This window comes from Barbus barbus (genome assembly GCF_936440315.1).
Source record: "Barbus barbus genome assembly, chromosome: 45".
In the NCBI taxonomy this organism is placed as follows: Eukaryota; Metazoa; Chordata; class Actinopteri; order Cypriniformes; family Cyprinidae; genus Barbus; species Barbus barbus.
The window spans coordinates 13,874,080-13,899,622 of NC_136723.1; the positions used below are offsets into that span (position 1 = coordinate 13,874,080).

The 25,543-nt window shown below is 37.4% G+C and overlaps 1 protein-coding gene across 1 annotated transcript in view; it reads right to left on the bottom strand.

The window, feature by feature from the left end:
• Positions 1-7,696: 7,696 nt before the first annotated feature.
• Positions 7,697-25,543, bottom strand: part of LOC306864531 (ephrin-B2-like) — a 38,476-nt gene continuing 20,629 nt past the window's right edge. The window contains exons 3-5 of the mRNA XM_079408616.1: positions 12,135-12,227; positions 11,903-11,965; positions 7,697-10,530 (exon numbers count right to left, since the gene is read on the bottom strand). Of these exons, the coding sequence (XP_079264742.1) occupies positions 10,100-10,530; positions 11,903-11,965; positions 12,135-12,227 (587 nt within the window). The 3' untranslated portion in view covers positions 7,697-10,099. The remainder of the gene's footprint in view (positions 10,531-11,902; positions 11,966-12,134; positions 12,228-25,543) is intronic.

Below are 25,543 nucleotides of genomic sequence, written 5' to 3' on the forward strand. Positions count from 1 at the left end.
TACACACTGTTAATGAGAGCACGAGACAGAGAAAGAACACTTAGATGTACAAAGACGAATTCACAAAGACATGTGTACTGTGTACTCACACACACCACAAACAGATCTGCAACACACACGCAACACTCATGCAAGTGCATTTGGACAAACTACTGAAGCAGCAACAGCAAACCAGATTCAGTGTGGAACAGAACTAACCTGACATAACACTTCTGCTCAAAGAACAGCAGCACAGCATTCCAGCTCACATCTTTTACTGAAAATGGATAAATGCAAAAAGATGATATAATACATTCATTTATGTCCCACTGCGATACTTCATAGTATGAAGTCTTTGAAGAATAACTGCTACAATAAAGTCTCAAAATGACCTCAAAATAATTGATAAATAAAGCCATGAAAAATCTAAACCACTTACAGGCTCTTACAAAAAATACATTGAAGTCAGTGTCAATTTACCCTATTTACTTTTTAATGCACGTTGCTGGTATTATTATTCTTAATTTATTGGTGCACAATATTTAAAATTTCAAAGAAAAATTTAGGAAAACATTTTCATAAACTTTAATAAAAAATGAATGTCTTGTTCTGCCTCACAAATCGTGAGGTGATACAATCAGAAGAAATTGTGACCGAAAAGTTGAAAGAAAACCAAATGTTTGAAAAGTATGAAAAAACAATTATCGATAAATGTCAGATGAAGATGGTCTCATAGAAACTATTAATTTCTCTAGAATGTTTACAGTGGAAAAAAACTCTATAAATCATTTTTCAGACATCAGTTCATGAGTTCAAAAGTGAGATTTCACAATATAGCACCTCTCATACCTTAAATAAGAAATAGCCGCACTGTGTGTGGAGGTGCTGAAGACACTGCAGAGAGGCATCAAACAAGGCTGCGAAAACAGACGGAGGGCATGACAGGGAGACAGCGGACTGCAGAAAGACAAGGGAAACAGAGACACAAGAGACAACAAGGAGATAGGGGACTCCAGAGGGACATTCAGTCCCCTGGACCAATAATACATGCAGACAGGGTTAATGTCACACGAGTATGATTGGAACTCTGTGCTTATGGGAAACGCTGACCTTTTAGAGAGAATGAGAGAAAGGAAAGAGGGAAAGTGAGAGAGAGGGAGTGTGTGTTTGGAGCTGTAAAGTCAGTCAATGACAGCTGGGGTTCCTTTGAACAGCTCAGATTCAAGAGTCAGCAAATATGTGAATCTCTGTGTCCAATGAATGACTAGAGGGTTGAGTTACGCCACATCTTCTGTGCATGTACAGGGACTCTGCCCTAGTGTATTTTTAGCAAATACAATCAAGTTTATAATTATTTTCAGTAAATAAAAAATAAAACACTAAAAATGCAATCTCTTTAAATATTTTAAGTGCTTTCAGATTTTAAGTGAATTTAAGCATCACATTATAATGCACATTAAGAACAGTGTTGTTGTAGTATTATACTATATATTCTTACACTATATATTTTAGATGTGCTTTTAGTTTTCATTTTAATTTAAGTTTTAGTTATTATGTGCTTTTGCAATTTTATTTAAATTTTAAGAATTTTATTTAGCATTTATTTATATTTCAGTTTGAGTTTCTGTAATTTTAGTAATATTCTATTTCAGGTAGTTGCCTGAAAGCTTGAGATTTTACCAAGATTAAATTATATGTAATAATTAAATTAGACCTTTTAAAGATTTACTTTAAATGAATGTTAGATGACGGCAAAGAATGTAAAAATACAGAAAACGAGCATGCATAATAAACATGGAATACCGATCAATATCAACCAGTAACTGCTATGATACCAATAATACTAACAAGTAATTTTATGATAAAACTGGTACTTTTTTGTCAAATTTAAAGATTGACAGCATCCCTTTGACCGTCATTGGATGGAAAAGAGCATAAACATTCAGCCTAACACTTCCAAGGAAGAAAGCAAGCCATATGGGCTTGGAATGATTAGTGATGATTTTTACTTTTGGGTGAACTAGCCCTTTAACCAGATCTAAACTTAAACCCTAATCCACTCTTCAACTTCAGCTGCCCTCAGCAACATTTTATAATCCTAAATTTATGTTACTACTCAAGCTTCAGAAAACACAGGGCGTGAGACACTAAAGAAGTCCAAGTCTGTGTTTTTATGTGTGTGAGGAGAGAGTTATGCAAGTTCATTGCTCATTAACAGTTTCTTCACCTTCAAAAGCCTCTCTACACTCCTTCAAATCTAAACATGCACAGCTATTACCTTCATAAATCCCTGCGCTTTCTGCCACAAACTCCCCCTTTCAAAAACAAATGTACACACACACAGACATGGCCATGGTTCACTGGCTCTGTGCACAGCCTTCCCTGTATCTTTTTGTCTGAGGGCCGCCAGGTTTTGTTTTGTAGGGAGAAATAACAAAAAGCGACCCCCTATTCCCTGACCTGCACCTCCTCCTCGCCGCTCTAAACCCCTCACACGCATTCCACACAGTGCCCGGGTCAAAGGCACGCCAAGCACAATAACCAGTTAAAAAGGAAAGGGACAGACTGGGTGAAGTTCATTCACATCTCAAATCCAGCTCAGCAGAGAAAGTGGGAAAGAGAGAGGGAGTTTGAGGGAATGCACTTTGGGGACTGTATTCTTTGTCTAAATGAGCTGAGGGAAACTAATCGCAAGTATCTGAGGAGAATTCACCCGACCTTTAGAGTTCTACAGAAACGTCTACAAAAACAGCATCAGCAGAAGCTGATTGTGAGGCTGACAGTATAGAGTTTAATTAAATATAACAGCCTGGTTCTGGAAGTATTTTTTTTAGTAATTTTGAACATTTAAAGAACCTTGAAACAAATCAACACCAAAAAACAACAACACCAAAAAAACAGAGATGTTTCTTTTGAGTAATTATTGGTGAAAATATGTTCAATATAGTATGAATTTGTGTTGTTAGAATGTAAACCGCCTGTACCTCCAAATCCTCTCCCATTGCCTCATAAAGTGTCTGGATGAACACTTCAGAATTTCGCCAGGGGCAGCAAGTCATCGGGGTACTTTTTGTATACTACATACTACCCTTTCCACATAGGAACATCATTTATTTATTACTTCACATTAATTAAAATTACTTATAGCTAGCCTGCAAATACTCACCATAAATCTTCTTGCTGCAATACAATTCTAAGCTAACAGCAAATTCTCTGACTTCTCTCTCTCTTTTGTATTGTGGGTAATGAAGTACTTCTCTGGGAATTCAGCACTGGGATTTTATAATTAAAATTACACTGACTGGTAGCTTTACAGAAGCATACTATATATAAACATATGAGCAGAAGCATAAAAATGTCTAACAACCTCTCTGCGCTCACTGTGGGTCTGTCTTGAAAAGTTTTTATGTTACATCAATTTCTCTATGGAGACTTTAAATGGGATTTTTACTTCCGGAAGCAGTCTGGTGCGCTTTATTGTCAGTATTGTGTGTGTGAGGGCACAATCATGAGGGTCCTTGTGTGAGAGAATGCGTGTACTTGTTGAAATAAGTGTGTGGGAGAAAGTAAGATAATTAAAAGCTGTTGTGGTCTCTGCGCAGAGCGTGTCTCTAGAGGAAGATGCTAATCTTTATGACTGTGTGTGTGTGTGTGACCTGTGTCTCTTAGGGAGGATGTCTGTTCTGATGGAATGCTGACCTAGAAACCAGAGCATGGATAATCCTGACAAGATCACAAATCTCATTCTGTCAACAAAGGGATGATGCGTGTGAGTGTATTTGCAGTTGTGTAGGAAGATAATGAAGATTACATTTTATTGCTCTGTTCCAAAACCTAGTGAGCTGTCTATGGAGACAGCCTTTTTAGATAATCAATGCTGTTCTGCTGACAGGAATGTAGGTAACTTAGTTGTGCTGCCTAAGTTCTAAAATTCACATATATTCTAAAGCAGCAGTGCATGTTTTCTTTAGGATGAAGGTGATAAATGAACTGCAACAAGCTCAGTAGAATAAATAAATTAATTCAAGTTGGCAAATGATGCAAGAGAAATATTGATTATAAATAAATGTATAATTCAATTCAACACAATTATCCCACTAACAATGTTTGATCTCCAGAATGTTCTTGGAACATGGAAAGTTCTGTTTTCTGAGTAAAAACTGACCATTTTGACCATTATTTGTGCTTCTGTGTTGTCTATGCTTATAAGTATTATGATATTAGCTTAGCAGCTAAATTCTGTTTAAATCAATTGCAAATTCAGTGTTTAATATTGAGTGCTCCCTGTTAGAAAAAACTGCATATGCTGGTTAGATATGTTTTGAAGCTTTTCATGTGCTGGTCCTAAACAACTAGCTCCTGCTAAGGACCAGCTCATGACCAAGTGGACCAGCTTTAACTAGCTCAAACCAGCTGTCATGCTTCAAAATATGCCTAACTAGCATATGCAGTTTTTTTTTTTTCAACAGGGCTTGTTCCTAATAAAAATAATCAAATGAGAACCATAAACTAACATTACTGGAATGTGCTGCACTATTTTGTCCATTAGTTGTGTGTACTAGGCTATGCTTATGAGTGGATGATTGTGCTATTAGCTTAGCAACATGCTTACATCAAATGCTATTCAAATAAATTTTGAATATCTGATATTTGTGTGGAAAGTTGTAGAGCCCTTGGTGATTCCGTCACATTTAGAATGTTGCCTATGTAGGCAGCAGACTGGAAAGAAGCTCACTAGATTTAGGACCAAAGCTTATGTGTGTGTGTTGCAAAATAACCCACTTTTTCCACATGTTAAGTTTGCGTGCTAGTATATGTGTGTATGTGATGCACTGATAGTACACAGATGGTGTGAAATCTGTTCATGTGGTTTAAAAAAAGCAGAGATAGTCCTGGTATGTGTCAGAATATCAATACAACTTTACAGAAGTGTGTGTATGTGTGTTGACAGTTATGCAAATGCTGAAAGGGAGCCTAGTGTGTAACATTTAAGTTTGTGATTAATGTAAGACCAGCTCCAGCGGATGTACGGGTCAATAAACAGAAGAATTTGAAGGGCGCACACCATACACACAAATGAAAAGATTCAATGCTAACCTCTCGCTTCCAACCAGCCCTCCAATTCACTGGCGAACTCTCCGCACACACAAACAGCCGAATGAAAACAAACACGGGCACACACAGTTACGCTATCTATGAGGCCCAGGTGGACCCTCTCCCCTCAGGCGGCCATTAGCAGAGCGAAGGTGAGTTTCAGAGAAAGAGGAGTACACACCGTATGATATGACCTGTCAATCACATGCAGAGCCTCAGAGGAGTATGGGAAAATATTTTTGCATTTAAATTTGACTATAATGTCATATTGTGCTGGAACCGCTTTAATAACACTTCGGTTTTGGGCAGAAGTGTCTGTCGGTGGGGAGGGGTACAGATTCTGAATAAATATTTGAATTGAAAGGATCCATTTAATCTCCTGGTGAATGAACCGAGAGAAAATGAATGATTATGAAACTGATAACGTAACAATGTCTCGAATCAAAGCATGTGTGTCCAAATGCGCTTGTGCTTCTGTCTTAACAGCTTCGTCTCTGACAGCCTGTCAGTGGCCTGCTGGCGTGGATATTATTGGACTGAAAAACAACTCTATCACACTCCGCCAGAGTCTGTTTCAAGAACAAACAGACGCTCAACTGCAGCAGCCGTCGGTTCTTATGACTATACTGTGAAGGGTCATGTGGGGTTTTGGTAGTGAGGGGTTTTTACGGCGCCTGTCAAAGTGCCCATTTGATTTAGTGCCCGGACTTGATGGGGGCAACACATCAAACACTGATATAGAGAGATGAACCAGGAAGGAAGACAGAACGAACGAAACCGGGAGGGGAAGGGAGTGATTGTGCCATTAAAATGCCAGTGATGTCATCCAACACTTATTATGAGCCAGCAGCGAACCGTATCGAGTCAATGGACAAACAGAGTAACAACAGAGGTGGAATGAGGGAAGATATTAAGAGATCAAGTGAGCGAGAAGGAAGAAGTAAAGAGGGAAATCTAACAAAGAAATGCCAAAAACAGCATAAAACAACAAGTAGTGGCAAAAACACCCTCTGGGAGGTTTGAGAACCACTGATATAAAGGTGAATGATAGCCACGATAAACCAGCTCAGAGGCGTTTTTTTTTTGTTTCATCAGTGATTTTTACTGCATGGAATGTAATCTTTATTTGATAGAGTGACTGGGTTGGAAAGAGAGAGAAAAAGAAAAAGAGAGTAAGGGAACAGGTGCACCAAATAGTTTTTACCCAATGTCTAATCTCAACATCTTTTAAACATATAAAGGGAAAGGGAAGTGGTGTGTGGCCAAGTATGGTGACCCATACTTGTAATTTGTGCTCTGCATTTAACCCATCCAAGTGTACACACAGTAGTGAACATACACCCGGAGTAGTGGGTATATTAACATTTATTTAACATTGCCTCAGTGTTTTTATAACACAGTCCGAACATCAACTCCTGTCCAGTACAACTGGATTTTTAAAACACTGAAAATGTCCTCTTGAAATCAGCATTGTTTATAGAAATACTGTTCTTTAGTTAGTTAGAAACAGTCTTTATCACATCTCAGTATCAAGGCATCTCAAATGATGAAATTAGGTTAGCTAACAAATGTAAACAAATAAAAGTGTAACAACCAGTACTGAATGACTATGTATAAAGTAAAATGCTAAAACAGGGTTTGGTGTCATTGTGTGGTCACTATTGAAATTTTTCTGTAGGTATTGAAATGCTTTGGGTGGCTTAGTTCAACATTAACAGGCCAGGTGGCTCTCCTTTGCTAAACTGAGAAGCTGGACAAAGAAAAAACTAAATCCGGCCTAACCCATGGCCTGGCTAGCCAAAGAAGTGCTTTACATCTTTTAAAATTTAGGCAGAAGAGTTTATCATATGATGCTGGTGTGAAGGAGAAATTATACATTTACAAAGAAACACCAAAAAACTGTATGAAAAAGCCTGACAATGGTTCTCTGGCTGCATCCAAAATCGCACGAAAAAGAGAACGGGACAAATTCACGATACTCAAACAGTAGGGAAAAAGTACACGAATGACCTGCTACTTCCAGCAAGATATTGAAGGGTGCGTACGATGGACACTCTCCCATGAGGCCACGGGGGAGGATTTGTGAACAGAAGTGAAGCAAAGCAACTTTCATGTATGTAGTGATTGAAGTAATTACTTATTCAAAATAAGTACCTACTCAAGAGAGTATGCGATTTCGGACGCAGCCATTGTAAATGGTTGTGCACCAGAAAAAAAAAAAATCTGGAAAATATATGCAGTGAAAAAATATCCTGTCCATTCAGAATGAACAAGTATCAATTTTTTCGCAGACATAACTCAAAAACAAAGCGGTTCTGCTCGTAGATATTCAATTTACTTGCCACTAAAAATCAATGTCTTTCAAAGATTTTATGCCTTAAGGGATTTAAACACATACAAGATGACCAGTGTAGTCTGATTCCCAAACAAATGACTCACTTACTTAAAAAACGTACTTTTGTTATTCTCATCTTAAGGCTTGTGTGACAACTCAGTGTGGTTCCCGACTCAATATCCATATGACAATGTGCAGATAAAGATACACATTGTTTTTTTGTAATTGGTGGTATTTTATAAAAACAAATTAATGATGTTAAAAATATGAAAATCTTACCACTTTTTTGACATGTTTAGATTGTTTATTTAATACACAGTTAGGACTAATTATTGGATTCAGTTTATGCCACCATTAAAAACTCTGTGAAAAGTCCATCATTTGGCAACAGACTGTTAAGGACAGTAAATGCAATAAAAATCACATCTCTTATTTTTTCTTTTTTTTTCAGAAGTACTGAAAGAATAGTCAATGGAGCAGTTAAGCGGAATCAGAACTACAATTGATAATTCCTTACAGTTCCCAATGCTAGTTACCATCGAAGATTACCACAGACACAAGCAGGGTAGGTTGGATAAAACTGCATTTGTTTTTCCTTCATTTAGATTACTCTCATTTGCTCAATCTACAAACGAATTAACACTGTTGAAAGTAATGAAATGGGAAGAACAAAAACATAAAAATACATAAACAGAAATAAGTAAAATGATAAAGGTGCCATTTCTGGTTGTTAGTCATTTGTGGTAATGACAGCAAGAAATCCTTAACTCAACACGGACAGAGAGAAGTCTGAACCAGAAAGCTCAGGTCACTCCGGCCGGTAACATACGGTCTCTTCTTACATCTCACGATGATGTCATGTCTCATCCAGTGAAATAACTCAGGTGAACCTTAGACCTGAAGCCTCAAGCTGGCACAGGGTGATAATGTCAGAGATGGTTTGGAGACATTGCCCGAAATGTGATAATGAGAGTCGAGACGAGATTGTAACCAAGCAACGAATATGTATAACACTCAAGAGGATGTGGAGAGTTTGTGATTGAGTTCATTTAGATGCACAGTTGCGTTGGCTGTCTTAGTCCTACTGTCTTCGGCCTGAACCACAATGTTCTGAGCAACATGCCAACGCACAGCTGGAGTCCATCTGGGGGGTTAACACATGAAAACACAAACTGCTGTAATGTGGATGTGCGTATTAAGTGTGTATAATTTGGCATTGGTAAGTGAGCAGTTTATCATGGCGTACACGGTACTTCAAAAGGCTGGGCAAAGAGTGAGAAGCCCTCAAATTCTCATGAGTGTAGGACTCCCGCGCTGCACTGAGGTTTTTTTTTGACCACTTAACATTGACCTCCAACCTCTTGGAAATCTCAGAAGAGTCTCCATCTGAAACGGTTGATCATCCGTCCACACCTCCTCCACATGCGATTCCTGCTGCTCACATAAAAATGTTTAAAAAACCTCAAAAACAAACAACCGGGCGCTGAGGAGTAGCGATAGGAAGCTGATGAAGTGGAAGGAATGAAAAACTGTTTCTTTGATGCTTAATAAATAAATCAATGGAGGTCCGAGTTCAGAAAAGACAAACATTTACAATCAGATGAACTGAGAAAAAGAAAATAAAGAGGGGCGAATTCACTACAGAGTAGCACTACTTTTGCGCCCGGTACACAGAGTCTCATTCACTAACCACCCACAATCCAGTTTAACAAGTGCTTTGTGCGATGGAATAGTGTTTAAAAAAAATTCTCCTTTTCCATGCAAACAAGCCTCCTTTCTATGCAAATTAGCCTTATTTTAGAATGCACAAACATTCTATAATAGATCCAACTAAGCCAAAAAAGCTTGATTCTGCCAACTACACAAGGAATATTGAATTCGGTGTCTTCACCAGATCCCGTCAGAAGACATCTGGTATAAAAGACGCAAATGAGCTAATATTTAAAAGATGATTGTGTAAAAAGTCTAGTGACAATGGCAACGTTAATTCATCAAATGATGATCAAATAATGAAAAAAAGCTTTTGAAATGGAAACATATCTAGTCAAAACCATTTTTGGCATTTTAAAGAGTCAGTTTTCTGGATCGTAGCGATACTGTGCAGTCCCAGTAAAGTATGCTAGATTGCAGCAGTCCGCAGGTGGCGAATTGTGGCATGGAGATGGTGTTTAGATCTTTTGGGTGTGCTTTTATTGTTACCGGATTTCATTTAGTGAACAGACCACTAAAACAATGCATGAGCAAATAAACGACACAATCAGCCAGTGCACTCTCTTAGTGAATTTCCCCCCAGAGGGTAAAAATGTAAGAAGTACTTATATTATTTATACAGGTATTCTTTTTTATGAATCACTCTTTACTGTTTGGTTTTGAGGATAAGCACAATAACTCAATTTCAACCATCAAGAATGGACGTGTAAACTCATCTCCAACAAGTGTGTGACGTACATTCACTTGCATCTGAGTACATGTGAAATCCGTGATCCACCCGCCTCAAACACACACATAGACACACACTTGTAAATAAATGCTATGACATAAAAGCTGGATTTATCACTTTCCTAGAACTCAACTTCACATCCAAGTTCTAGTTTTGCGTATAGGCTCTTAAATATAGAGTCACTTGGACACACAGCGCATGTGTGTGTGGTACCATAAATTCTGGATGGGTTGTCTGCGTGTTCGCTGGTCTCATACTTTGTAGTAAATATTGGCTGGACTCTGAGGGGGCATCTCTTGAACGATGTAGACAGGGTGTCCGTAATCGCCGCTGACTTTTTCGTAATGGGGGCAGTACGCCGAGTCAGAGGTCCGCAGGGGAATGATGATATCACTGGGCTCTGAGCCATTATTGTTGCCCCCGCCGGCCCCCGTAGCCGCCCCGCAGGAGCTGCCTCTCTTTGGGGTAAGAGAGGAGAGCGTAAGGGCTGGGTGGTGAGTTTCGGAGTGCTTGGCTTTCCGACGCCGGTAACACACGACAGCGATCACTACGGTGATCAGCAGGATGAAGGCTCCCCCAGCACCGCCGGTGATTAGAGCGATGTTAGAGACAGACACGGCACCGCTGTCTCCCCTCTCTCCGGCTTCACCTCCATCACCTGCTTTAGAGCCACTTTCTGTATCTGAAACAGAAAAGAGCTGATAAATCAACGACCCGACTTCTGAAGCTCACTTGCTTTTCGGACTTATCTTATCTTATCTTCTACAACAAACATCCAGATAATATTTAGATTAGATTCGATTTAATCCATAACTAGCTTTGATTTCAGCCGTCTTGAGTTCAAATGTGCCTTGTGTTTGGCTTCAACACTGCTGGTTTCTCAAATGTTTACCTTATGGAGATCAACCAGTGCAGTCTAAGAAAAATAAAATAATAAATTACAAAACTCACTAGACTGCGTTAACATGACAAAAGATGCATATGCATATCTATGGCATCAAGGTTAATATGTGAATGCAGTTGAAAGAAATAACAATTAACAATTTTCATAATAAAATGTTTTACTTGGGATCTTTCTGAGCCTGGGTTAGCATTCTATTTTAGTTATTATTTATATACTATTACAATATTTATTATTATTTTGAATAAGTTTTTATTATTTTAATTTTAGTTTTTGACATGCTTTTTATTTTTATTTCGCTTTAATACAAAATTATTTCAGTAGAGATTTAGAAAAGTTTATTATTAAATTTGTTTTATTTTAGTAATTTTACTAGTAATTTTTCATCTAATATTTATGTTTTATTTCAGTTTAATTTCAATGAACAAAAATGGCTTTTTAATAGTTAGTTTCAGTTAATTTACAAACGCAATTTGCATATCTATGAGATTTATACATCAATAGAAACTTCACACAAATCTGCTGTAGTCGTCACAAGTCTTTTAAAACACTACAAAAATAAAGACAAAAATGAAAAGGATAACGCAGAGAAGCATTAGACATCGCTTAACTTTTTCCTTCAGGCACTAAAACAAAAGAGTGTAAAAAAAAAGGTGTAACTGCAAAAAGTCCTTGAATATTTCATGAGTGCGTATTACTCATGACATACGGAACTGTTATGCTCACAAGGACCCAGGTTTGAGCCTGACTTAGGTCATGTACCCAACCCATTTCCCTTCTCTCTCCCTCCACTTTCCTGTCAACTGTCCTATAAAGTAAAGGAAAAAGGCCAATAAAAAATAAACAATAATAAAAAAAGAATATTTAATGAAGCAACCATTATTGGTTTGGCTGATTGGCTGTCTATTGCTAAATATTTTTGCTGTTTCACTCTGTATACTGCTGACACTGCAGTTCTGGGTTAGTACCTCTTTTAGGGCAAGGTTTCATAATCCAGGAGCAGTGCTAACATCTTTTCAAAATTAGAAAAGTGAAACATTGCTTAACACAGGATTAAAAGTGGCCTTAATCCTGGGTTAAAAAAACAGATGTTAAGCCAGGGTTAAGCTCATAAGCGAATGTGAAAGGGTCCCGCATTATTTCTGACTCTTACCTGGGATTCTGTTGCTGGGACGGCCTGGATCAGGTTTGGGTTTTGGGGGAAGGCCATATGCAGCTATGAAAGCAAAAAAAGTGATTATATGATGAAAAACACCCAGAACATTTTGATGTAAATTATGAACAGGAGCAAGTGTTTGCTTGTATTGATACAATGTATATTGATTTTTGTTTCAGTGCTTAGGTTCATTCATTGATGTGTTTTTGGAGGTGATGATGATACTCACTCTGTCCCACTTTGAGAACCAGCTTCATCCCTCGTGTCACACAAACGCCTCCTCTCATGCTGTCGATCCCTTCTTTTGTACCGTCAGAGGTAGCTTTGGAAAAAATATAAAAAAACAAAAAAAACAATATCAATGTCAAGGTTCTTTCAGCATTTCTATTGGTGTGAAATGACGGCTGACTGGAACTCTCTGACTTAGCAATAAAACACTGGTTTATGACTCCCCATTACCAACTCTCTCCTCTCCACCTGTAGCTGGTGTGTGGTGAGCGCACTGGCGCCGTTGTACTGTGGCTGCCGTCGCATCATCCAAGTGGATGCTGCACACTGGTGGTGGTTGAGGAGAGACCCCCACATGATTGTAAAGCGCTTTGGGTGTACGGCAATACACAATAAATGCGCTATATAAATGCATCATTCATTCACTATAAAGGAAAAGCAAGCATAATTGTGTAACTGGCAATTTCTATGAATACAGAACACACTGGTGTCCCATTACTTTTTTAATTATTTATCATAGGCACAAATCCATATTCTTGTTGTGATAACTATGAGAGATTCATGAAAGACTAACATAACATAACCTAGCATGAAATGTAGTGTTTTTTAAACAAATCCCATTTCAGTATCCCCCCTTAAAACTGTAATTTTAGCAGGTCTCAACTATCAACATAAAATGATACAAGTATAAATCTAATCTGTACAAGTACAAATATAATCTGTTCAAGTGACATTTGTTTCATTGTAGTATGTAAAGTTAGGTTTATTTTAAACAATACACATTACAAAATAGCTTTTCAGACTGGATTACTATATCATGAATGTATCATAATTGTGATAGAAAATTAGCTTGTGGTACAAGATTTTAGACTAACCATTTTACTTGAAAGTTACTCCATAATTTTTTACTAAAATTTAATTTTAAAACTGGTAATTAAAACAAATTCTAAAAACAACATTTAGCTGATTTCCATGTTTCACACACAATCCTGATACCATGGTTTTCCCGCGAAACCCTAGAAGTAATATCATTTGATTAACTTCTGCAGCACAAGGTGAAATAAATAAACTCAATCCATTTTCTTAACTTTGAGTGCATTCATTAAGCTCAACCTTTATAAACAACTCTGTTTTTGATGTTTGTTTAATGCCTGATTATACAAAACAAAGTCTCATTTTTTTGTAAAAGGGTGGAAAGCTTCACAAATCTTATAAGATGAACAGAAAACAAACAGCTCATGTTATATTTAGTTTGACCTCCTGCAGTTGTCGATCAACATCTTGAAAAAGGACTTTATGTAATGTAAATGTACTTTCTGATTAATGTGTCAGTTTCATGAAATTCAAATTTATATGAGTTTAATTCAGTCTTCATTATCACTTTTGTTGCAAAATATAAGTAAACATTATTGTTGCCAATTAATTAAAAATATTTACTGAATGAATTGCATTAAATGCTGATAAACTAATTAAATAAATTAAAATAAATTAAAAATCAATTCATTAAATAAAAAAATCAATGTTTGCAGAGAACAACCTCCGAAATTAAGATCGTGTCAGTAAATCATTAAATAGACAAACACAAAAAGTTGCTTTGGAAGTCAATATGTTTGTTTTATTTCCATGTCAATGCACATATTGCTTTAAGTTTGTCATTGCAACTGAGGTGGTCTTCCACACAGGATGCGTTCCTGTATGCCAGCACACTTTCTAGTCTTGCGTCTTGCCTATTTAGTACTTGCCTCTCTCCAGGCTGCTTTGTATATAGGAAACTTTCTCTCAGGAATAACAGAGACTCAACCGCAACTATGTTCCCTTTTAACCATGTATACAATCATCCCTCAGCGCGCGTGCACACAAACACACAATCTCTGAAACACACAGTCATTGCATCTTCCAGCCTTCATATTACTAAATATTTCATAGGTGAGGCGCCTCTCTGAAAAACTTGGTACTTTATCCATGTAAGTCTGAATAACTCAGCATCCAGGCACTGAATACTGCATTCAAACAATGCTCGAGCTCCATCCCCACGGTACAAAGAGCTTCATCTTCAAACTTATTTTCCTTTCCAAATATAAAGGCAGTTCATGAGGACAATATTGAATTCTTCATTGCAGAAACGCTTTGTATTCGATCCATTCAATATTTGATTGAACCCCTGAATGACACACTGTAGTTAATCTGCAGCGCTCACGTTACAAAGACTTTTCCCATCCAAAATACCTCGATTATTATGTTCTTAGGAAAACATTATGGCAGACGCCGAGGAGCACATGACGATGAGGGGTGCCAGCAAATCGTTTTTCTGCTTGAGGGTAACAGTTTGATTTTTTTATGCGAAGCTTGATAACAAGGAACTGAGGCTGGGCTCCTTATTTGCTGGTTGGCTAATGAATTTGAAGTTTATGTTCAAAGCACTTTTGTCCAATGTCTGCCACAGATTTAGGATATTTTCTGAATTCAATACAAATACAGCTCTATCGACAGCATCCATGACATGCCTTCAGTAACCACCCAAATTCAATTAGAGAAAAATAAAAAATGAATTGTGTTTATGACAATGCGCTTGCAATGAAAGACCACAGCGCTTATATTAATTCTTATATTCTAACTTCTCTATAAATTTGTGTTTGATTTGAGCTATAAAGCATCTAAATAATCCTTTTAAATTGAGGCTGATGAACCTCTCGTTGTGTTGCTGTCTGTGAAATACTTAAAAATATTTCTTATGTTCAACAAGGCTGCATTTATTTGCTCCAAAAATACAGTAAACAGTAATATTGTGAATTTTTATTACACTTTTAAAAAGCTGATTTTTTTTTAGCATCATTTCTCCAGTCTTCACTGTCGAATCCTTCAGAAATCATTTTTATATGCCGGTTTGCAGCTCAAGAAACATTTCTCTTAATTATCAGTGTTAAAAACAGTAGAGCTGCTTAACATTATGTACATTTTCAGAATTCTTTGATGAATAGAAATCAAAATAACAGCATTTATTTGGAATAGAAATATTTTGTAACAAATGCCTTTACTGTCACTTTTGATGAATTGAATGCATCTGATGAATAGAAGCATTCTTTATTAAAAACATCTTTCTGACCTTAAACTTTTGAATGGTAGTGTACTTCTTGTTTATGTAAACAGTGACTTTATGGTATTATTGGGCATACAAGTATACATGAGTGAAAAAGTCACCATTTTTCCAAGTAAATATATTTCTAAAGGTGCTGTTGACATGAAATCACCAGATGTCGGTAACAACCGAGCAATCCATAAAACAAAATAAGTTCAGAAATGATTTTGTAATAAAATGGAATGACACAGGGAAAAAGTATTGAACTACTGAAATGTATTTAATATTTTGTACCTTTGTTGGTAATGACAGCTTCAAGGCGCCTCCTGTATGGAGAAACTAGTCGCATGCATTGCTCAGGTGCAATTTTGGCCCATTCTTCCACAGAGTCTTCAAATCTTGAAGGTTCTGTGGGCCTCTTCTATGAACTCTGGGGAACATTTTTTTTGTTTTGTTATATTTTAATCTATTTTGGTAGAATGCCTTGCCCCACAGACCTCCATTATAAGTGCACTACTGAAAAGAATGATTTTCTGTGGCAATCGACAGCATGACACAGGTGCTGTCCATGGAGCGCAACTTGAATTAAACCCAGAAAACTTCTTTAAAATTCATGAATTTCAAAACTTTGCAATTCGCCTGAAAAAGGTCAAAAACATTACAACAATTTTATATTAAAATCAAGAACAATGATTAAACCCTTGGATTTCATCCAAAGAGCCTTACAATAAAGCCAAATATTACATTTACCCAAAACTGACTGAAATAAAGAATAATCTTTAGAGAATACACACAACATATAAAAGATTCACCCCCTCACATGTAAACACACAGAAATACACACAATCACACACTCATGGACCGAATCCAAAAACATGACCTTTTTAGTACTCACGGCAGTCATTAGTCAACACACTGGAGGTGTAGAAAAAAAAAAGATTCATCACCTAATGGCTCACACTGTGTTCCTTACCTCCCTCGCTCTCTCATCTCTCTCTCTAGGGATGCAGAGCTGTTGAGTAAAGGTGTAAAAGCTGAACTTGATCAGCAGAGAGAGGAACAGAGAGTCACCTAGGTTAGCCAAAGGGTTGAAGGTCCAAAATGCAGTTTCAATGCAGCTTCAAAGGGCTCTACATGATCCCAGCTGAGGAATAAAGGCCTTATCTAGTGAAACGATATAAAGTAAAAATGTATATGCTTTTGAACCACAAATGCTCATCTTGTTCTAGTTCTGCAACGCGCATCCGTGACTTTATGCATTACATAATCACATTGGAAAGGTCACGCACGGTTAGTTCTTCATTAAGTGTACTGTGGTTCAAAAAGGTATTGGTAGGGTGAAAAACTCATTTCATCCTCCAACTTCAAAATTGTCCGACATCATTGTTTTACTTTTTTTGCAAAGCAGGTTTGATTTTCTTTACTTCTGCCAATGTCACGCATGACCTTTCCAACGTGACTACGTAATGCGTGAGGTTGAGTAAGTGCAAGACGAGCATTTGTGGTTAATAAGTATATCATTTTTTTTTTAGAAAATGACTGACCACTATATGGAGAAAAAACCTGGAATGTTTTCCTCAGTATCTTTTTGACTGAAGAAAGAAAGACATGAACATCTTGGATGACATGGTGGTGAGTAAATTATCAGGAACTTGATATATCAGGAAAAATGTACAAATAACAAGCAATACAACCAAATTAATAAGTATTTTAGGTTTTTCAGATCTCTATCAGCAGTATCAAATTCAAGTACAGTGGAGGAAATAAATATTTGATCCCCTGCTGATTTTGTACATTTGCCCACTGACAAAGAAATGATCAGTCTATAATGATTGAATTCATTTTTATTTCACAAAAAACATTTGAATGCGAGTATCTGAAAGCAGCTGTAAAACTGAGCTATAAACACATTGAGTCTGCAGTTTATCATCGACTTGGTACCAAAGTACATGCATTTCTGACATCCCTAGAAGGAACTATGAGAAAATAAAAAAAAGAGGAAGAGGGTGAGTGGAAAGGCGAGTGGGCGTAGAAAAACTGTAGACAAGAGGCCGTGGGTTTAAAAGGAAGATGAAAAGCTGACATGACACACACTGCAGTGCAGACTTTACAGTCTACATGTTCTCCCGAGCAGTCGAAAAATCACAGACGAGAGAGAACAACGGATGACTTCGGTAATTGAGACGATGATCTGGGATGATGTATAGAAAACATGTCTGGAACTGAGATGAAGGAACAAAAACTGGCCTGAACATATTGAAAGGACCCATATACTGACCTGCTCCGCCCCTCTCCCAAAATTCCCCAGCCCCCTACACAACCCCCACCTGAGAAAAGGGGATTGACCCACGATGACAAGCAACAACAGCTCGAAAAGATGGTTTTAACCCCCGACAAATAAGGCTAGTGGCCAAGTCAACCTTTTCAGCCCACTAGGAATTAGCACAATCTGTTTGGGCTGCACAAACCCAGAGTAATTTTCCCTAAGTAAGCTCAAGTTCCTGCTGGCAAGAGGGCCTCCATGACCTTATTATCCTGCAGCTGTGCCAGGGCAGGCCTAAAGGGGGCAGCACGCAATATGAGACACACTGTGAGTGTGTGAGAGATTATGTGAGAACATATTCCAACATAGAGAAGAGGCCTTCCAATGACGGAAATGTCTCAGAAAAAACCACGCCAGAGCGGGACTGTTCAAGGACACCTCGGGAAATCACTTTTTAAATGTAGCTCAGTGTAACACAGGGACATAGCAAGTGATCTGAAAAGTATGGGAATCTCATTATGAACTTTTTCACTTTACCTTATGAATATTAATTAGGTGATGTAATATTGGCCACCTGATTTCCTGAAAGATACACTAAAAAAAAACAAAACAAAAAAAAACTTTTTTTCAAAATTGTAAACAAAAAACAAAACTACTGGATTGTGTTTGACAAGAAAATACTATTTTAGTTTTTAGGGATTAGAGCTGTTTAATTCCAAAGTTTTGGAATTAACTCTGGAATCAATTCTTCACTGTTTTTTTCTGATTCTTTTTCTTTTCTTTTTTTTAAAGAATGGAGTTGCTGTGACTACGTTATGAAGGCTAACGTCCTTTTACAAATCATGTCTATTCACCATAAAATAACTTTTTATTTTTTGACAGAATCATTGAAACAAACCATCTGAAAGAACTGGTTTGTGGAAACGAATCCAACTTAACATCACTATTACCAAATGACTAAGAAGGTATTAAAGAGGAACTGATTCTCTTCAAAGAAATTGATTCGAATTTCAGTAATTGATTCTTAATTCCCAACACTTTGGAATCGAGGAATCATTTCAAATTTAAAAGGAATCAAATCAAATTTACTAGCAATTTTGAAGTGAAACTTTTTGAGCATCACATTATTTTTCAGTGGCACTAAACACTGTTGGATTACCCCTTACTGCTTGTTTGACAAACAGCTTTCTTTAGTGCGTCCTGAAGCTGGAAGATGGGAACACAAACTCTTTTCCAAAGGTCAAAACCATATTGGACCTGAAACCTCACCTTTTGAGTGTGGGAATGCAATGAACTTTGCAATAGAGTTCAGATGTTCTGGTTTTCGGGCCTGCTGCTGTGATCTGTAACACATAAAGTCCTGTCATGCAGTGGATTGTGGTTAAACAAGTCTCTTTCATCTGCCGCTACACAGATGTGATGCACTAAGTGAGCGCATTTATGAGGAACAGTTGTTCTATTGCTTCACTGAGCTGTGCAGAGATTGGATGAATAGCTTAAAAGGATATTTCACCCAAAATCAAGACTCTGTCATCATTTATTCACCCTATAATGTTGTTTCAAACCTTTCTTTATTCTGCGGAGCACAAAAGATGATATTCTGATGATATTTTTTAAAGAAAACAATGACTATTTATTAAAAATCCCTTTAATATGTCCCTTCCCAACTTCCTGGTTGAATAGGAAATGTCAAGAAAGAAAAACAGACAAACAAACTACACTTGTCTAGCAATGTCATGGGGTGTTTAATCATGACCAATACCAATTTTCTTCCGCTGTGATTCTTTAATTAACGCCTCCAAGTCAAGGCTCAAAGAAAATCCCAAGTATCTCCAGCCGTAATAACAACATCGTGGTGACGTCTGTTATTCCGGCTTGTCTTGAAGGCAGCATTTGACTGCCTGACACACACCCTGAGTGACAGTCCAGTTGCTATGGAAACAGGGCTAAAATCCCACAGCTGTAATCTAAAATGTCATCTTTGGTGAGCAATTGACAGGTATTAACAGCTAATCCTGTCTGACATCCTCTCCCCACACACACGCACACACACACAGTGGGTTCTCCTGTTTTAATGACTGACCCGTCCAGCAGGTCAGTGCAGAAATGTCCAGACCATGCACAAAGCTGCGACCCCTGTGGTGCACAGAACAGAATGGCGACAGGGACATAACTCAGACTCTTCTACTATCACAACAACAAAATACCAAACTATTTCTTTAACAAGGTCATAAACTCACAGCCAGAGTAATAAATCCAGCCACAACTAATGAAACAAGACATAACTCCCTCCTAGTTAACTGTGCTGTCCAGGCCTGCTGCTCCCTGCAGCTCAGACAAGAGCCACTTAGGTGGCAGAAGTTCTGTAAAGGGTCTTGTAAACTTGGTTAAATAATTACAGGTACTAGTCAAAAATTCAAGTGAATCCCTGCGTTCTGTACTTTCAGGGCTGCCTTTAAATGGACATTTTCATGAGGCAACATTAAGAATTAATGATCTAAACGGGCACAGATAATAGAGAGAAAGAGGGACAGAGATGAGATGAGTAAAAGATAGAACAGCATGTGGGAGTGAAGGACAGTGGATGAGAAAGGTGAGAGGCCACAGTCTAATTTAAGAGCGTTTAATATAAGGGTAAAGAAGAGAGAGAGATAGAGAGAGAGAGAGAGAGAGAGAGAGAGAGAGAGAAAGAGTGGTGAAGAATGTACAGGTCATACTTCATCCTAATAATAAAAAGAAAGAAGGACTATTAAGATTTACAAATTCTCATCACCATAATGCATTCAGATGTATTATATTCTAAGTTTTGTATAGAAGGATTATTCTGATTAAACAACAAAATGTGATAAAACATACATATTTGTTATGTTCATATTAATTTCTGATAATATTAATAATAATTAGTATATTTAAATAATTATAATAATTAAAATATTTAATAAAATTAATACTGAAAATAAAGAGTTTATTTTCACAATACTATATTACTATTAACTATATACTATTTGTTTTGGGGGAGTTCTCAAAAAATCTATTACAAAAATGTCCAGTCCATATTTCACTCACTCTAAAATCAAAATAATTTAATAAGATTATTTTGGGATTGTGACATTATCTTAATTTTTAAAGATAACTAACAAGAATGAGTAGTAAATGAATAAATAAAGATACTTGTTCTCAGAATATCATTATTTTAATAAGGCTTTCAAATATTATTTAAATTGGGAAGTATTTATACATGATGATTCATTCGTTGATCTTTTTTATTGTCCTGAAAATGAAATTACAATGCAAAACATCTTAATGGTTTTAAACATAGAATTAATTAATTAATCATTTTATTTTTTGTAATTTTTTTACTACTTTATTTTATTCTTTGGAAAGCCAGACAAGACCTGGACAGGTTCTTGACGGGTTTCTCCAATGTACAGAGAAGTGAAGCGAGAGATGGTAAAGGTTTTTCTAGGTCATGTTCATGTCAATAATGTTTGGAGGAGCTGGAGAGACGAGGACGAGAAAAGGAAGGCAGAAAACAGATCTACTGTCGCACTTTTAAACAGCTTTTAAAGCGCAAGCACACCTGTCAATCAAATCAGACGCAGTCAACAGCAGAACCCGCACACACTACCTGTCTAACATCAATGCCGCGTTTATACACACATATCCTCACACTTTCAGACAAAACCCACACAGCGAACTCAAACTGCATATTCAGCAGTGTGAAATCTCTGTCCCCATGTTGGAGGTGAGTATATGATGCATGTTTGAAGAGGTGTGGAGAGGCATTAACAAAACGAGAACTCATTATTGCTCCGCAATTCCTCCTCCCTCATCCAAATCCCAGTGCGGCCCCACCACCAAAACCCTGTACCACAAAGAGCCCAGATAAAGACACATTATTGAGAATCAGCCTGCTGAAATAACGTGCTCTGACATCTGAGTCAGCCCGCAGCCAGCAGTGTGGAGGTGGGGGCGCGGGGAACAGTTAAAGAGGAGGGAGATGGGAGAAGGAGAGAGAGAGAAACTCTATGAACTCTGCGCTGATGAGGTACCGCAGTAGACGTCGCAGATCTCCATGGATCTGCCCACAGCTTGATGCGGACTAAAGTGCTATACATTAACGTCATGAAATATGCATATTTTAGACAGCAGCAGTCCTTATTCATTGCCAGCTGACAGCAAACACGGTTCTGAAAGCGTATTTATAATTAATGAAAGCATCATCCCTATTGGCAAAAACCTTTTTTCAAGGTTTATATTTCCTCTAAATCTGGCTAATGTGTGGAAATTATTTTAAACATCATAAACCAGAGGAAAACCTGTAATCTCCTTATAGTCTGCTGTCTTTAGAAAGATGTGCGTGTGTCTATATACTTATCAGATGTACATTAAGCACTTTCAGCTGATTTAATTGCAGTGCTTCCCCACAAACGTCTGCGATTAATTCATCTTAAATCTGCTTTACATACGAGCCGCATTCAAACTTTTCTTTGTAGGTAATATCAGCTTTGAGTGCATTTTTATGAACTTTCAAATAAACTGTTGTTCAAAACTTTGTGGTCAGAAAGAGTTAAAAAAAAAAAAATATATAGAAATGAATGAATACTTATTCAGCAAGGCTGCATTAAATTCATCAAAAGTGACAGTAAAGAGTGCTTCTACTTTGAATAAATGCTGTTCTTTTGAACTTTCCGCTTATCAAAGAATCCTGAAAAACAATTATGACATTTTCCACAAAGCACACAACTGTTGATAATAATCAGAAATGTTTCTTGAGCAGCAAAGCAGCATATTAGAATGATTTCTGAAGGATCACATGACCCTGAAGTAACGATGCTGAAACGTTGTTTTTGAATGCTTGAATCTGACTGGCTGACAAAGGTTCTAAGGTGTGCAATTATTTTCAGGGAAACGCACGCCAAACAGTGTTTCAGTTCGCCAAACGATTTCAGATATTTCGAAGGTACTTACAGAATACAACTGCAAAAGAACCAAAACCCATAAAGTCAATGACCAAGCAAATAAATATAGCAAACAATATGATAAAAATCCCAAATTATTTCCATGTTTTTGCAACAAAGTTAGGTTAATAAGCGAGGAAATACGGCGCTGTTCCTGAAAAAGATGAACTTACATTTTAGCTACGAGTAGAGACACTGTTGCCGAACCCTGTTGAAAGACAAACGGACTAAGGTAATTCACACACGCTTAATCTCTCTCTCTCTCTAATAACTTCATTATTAACTGCTTATGCCTCCGTTGCTAGGTCTAAAATGATATATTGGAATTAGGACATGTTGGATGAGATGCATAAGAAATTATTCTTAACCCACAAGAGCGTTTTAAGGACAAAAAGCTGACAAATGTCCTGAAATATAACATCTGAACAATATTTGAGGTGTGGTTACCTGGTATGTTGAATTACTAGGAAATAACTGCACATAACTTAACTTCACCACCTTGGGTGTGCATTATTTTTCTAATAATTCGATGTCAGTTATTCCTTACATATACAATCACATTTACGAGAAAAAGTCAAAATTCTGAAAAACAGTTGCAGTTTTTAAAATGTAAATTCACAAATGCAAGATATGAGGTTCAGTTACAAGAAATATAGTGTTAAGCCGGGCTCACACTGTGCGATTTTTAATAATCTTTTGCGATTGCTGCTTGTCACACTGTACGAACATGATCCCCATGTCAGACTGTAGGATCTCAGTTGTCTTAATGTCAGACTGTATGACAGTCAAGACGCGATAAAAACGGACGTACTCAAGAAGACTTGTCCGGAGTTTTATGTCATCAATACGTGACCCGCGTTCTCTCGCTATAATGGTAGCTAGCAAACAACAGCAACGTGTAGCGTTAGTTTTATTAATTACATGCCTTGATGTTAAAAAAAAAAAAAAAAACGAAAAAGACGACGTGTGTGGAGCAAGTCATGGCTGGGCAAAAGAGGACTTTATGGACTTCCGGTTCTATAGAGCGAACTTGAGGTAATTTTGTTATTCGAGTTTAAACATCCTGCCCCTTAATAAATAAACTTTAAGTAAACTTTACGTTGTACATATATTGTTTTTACAAATAATGAATGGTTTGAAGTTGTCACGCTAATTGCGTCATCAAGTTCAGTGCTCCTATTGGTTCTTGGTTTGACGGTCGTCGTAGGAGATGTCACACTGCAGGAAAGTGTCTGAAATCTTCTGACACTGCCAGAATTTAATCGGAGGAAAAAATTGATCGCAACAGCCATTAATCGGCTGTCGGTGAACATGTCAAACCAGCGATCTAGACAACCGATTTTAGCCTAGGATTATAGGAATCTTTTAGGATTTTCAAAATTTGTCTCAGACGACCAAATCGTGGCCAAAATTGCACAGTGTGAGCCGGGCTTTAGTTAGGAGATATAATTCAGGAATTGTGTGAAAAGTTACAGAAGTTGAAGAAATGCTTTTAAATCAGATACATGATGACTAGTCGAATAATAAAAATGAGTAGTCATGCAGTATTTGCATAATGAATTGAAACAGGGACTCTTTTTTGCATTTAGCCATCTGAAACTGCAATACATGTGTTTTATTCATAGCATGTGCGTGCTGAATGTCGTAGTACCAAAGCACCTCTGATGTGGAATTAAATTTATGCCTTGCAAGCAATGTTATTTTTTTTTCTGGAAATGCAAATCTAGTTATTTTAGTGTCACGTTATTGTATACTACAAATATCCTTAAAAGGAAACAATGGAGATATCTTTATTAGCATACATACTCCATCTTCCCATTCCCTGAGATTACGTTGAGGCAGGCACTGATCTCAAAGCTTGAGTTTTTCCAGCACTGGCTCAGGTTCACCTGCAGTGTTTCGCTGTATTTTGGCACAATGCAGTCTTCATTCCATTTTAACAAGATGCCAAGTCCCTGCTGGTCAAAAATGGCCCACAGCATGATGCTACACAAGCATACTTCACTGCAGGAATGGTGTTTTAAGGTGTGGGCAGCGTGAGCTTTGCACCTTTGAATTCTGTTCAAAAACTCTGCCTTGGTCTCATCTGACCACAATATCTTTTCTAGGTCTGCATTATGATTTTTTTTTTCTCCCAACATGGTTCTTTCTGAGTAATGGCTTCTTTTGTACCACCACCCCATGTAGGCCAGAGCTCTTCTTGATATTTTATTCTTGGTTATTGAACTCTGTGGCTTCTTCAAAGCCACTGTTGACCTTTCGCAACTCTCCTTCTTCAGAGTTTTGACGAACAAGCTTCCTTCTCAATGTCTGGTTGGTGTGATATAACTTGTACTACTTGATAACGGAATGAACAATGGCTACTGAGATATCCATAGACCTAGATATTGTTTTATATCATTTATAATTCAGTCAAGATGAGAATTTATTTAAAATAGCAGCTTGTGCACTATATGGCCAGTCTTCTAAAACCTTCCATGGCTTTAGACTTGGAATATAGTGCATAAATTGTATCAACTACATTTATGGAGATTTTGAGAGCATTGGCTACTCTCAGTCATTGTCCATCTCGTTTTCTGGTCAATAAAGAGGAAATTCAAATGGATTGGACCCATGAATACAAATACAAAAGGCGCTGTATGTCGGAGGAGGGCTGTCTCTTTCTCTGTCTCGTTTCCTCTGAGCTAATTATCTTAATAGGTTGACTAATAGCACCTCTCAGAAGTGTGTCAATGGTCTGGGAGGGATGGAATGGATGGGATGTGGAAATAGAACCTGACAACACACACAGGGCCCTGTGAATCACAGTCTCAACCAAACATAAGAGAGTCTGCATCAAGAATCAGTCCTGATAAGGTCAAAAGTCATTCAATCTCACCTTGTGTTTAGATGACAACAATATGCCTGAAAGAATAACATGTATTTGAAACATCTTGTTTTCAGACAATGTACTGCAGTCTGGAATCGATGCTTCTCGAGTGTTGTTCCAGTCATTATTTTTAAGTAGGAGGTGGGAAAACTCAGAGTTTCAAGCTGTGTGGAACGTAGCATAAGTATAAACAAGTTAAAAACATCTGCTAGTGCAGTGCATTTTCTATGAAAACAAGTCT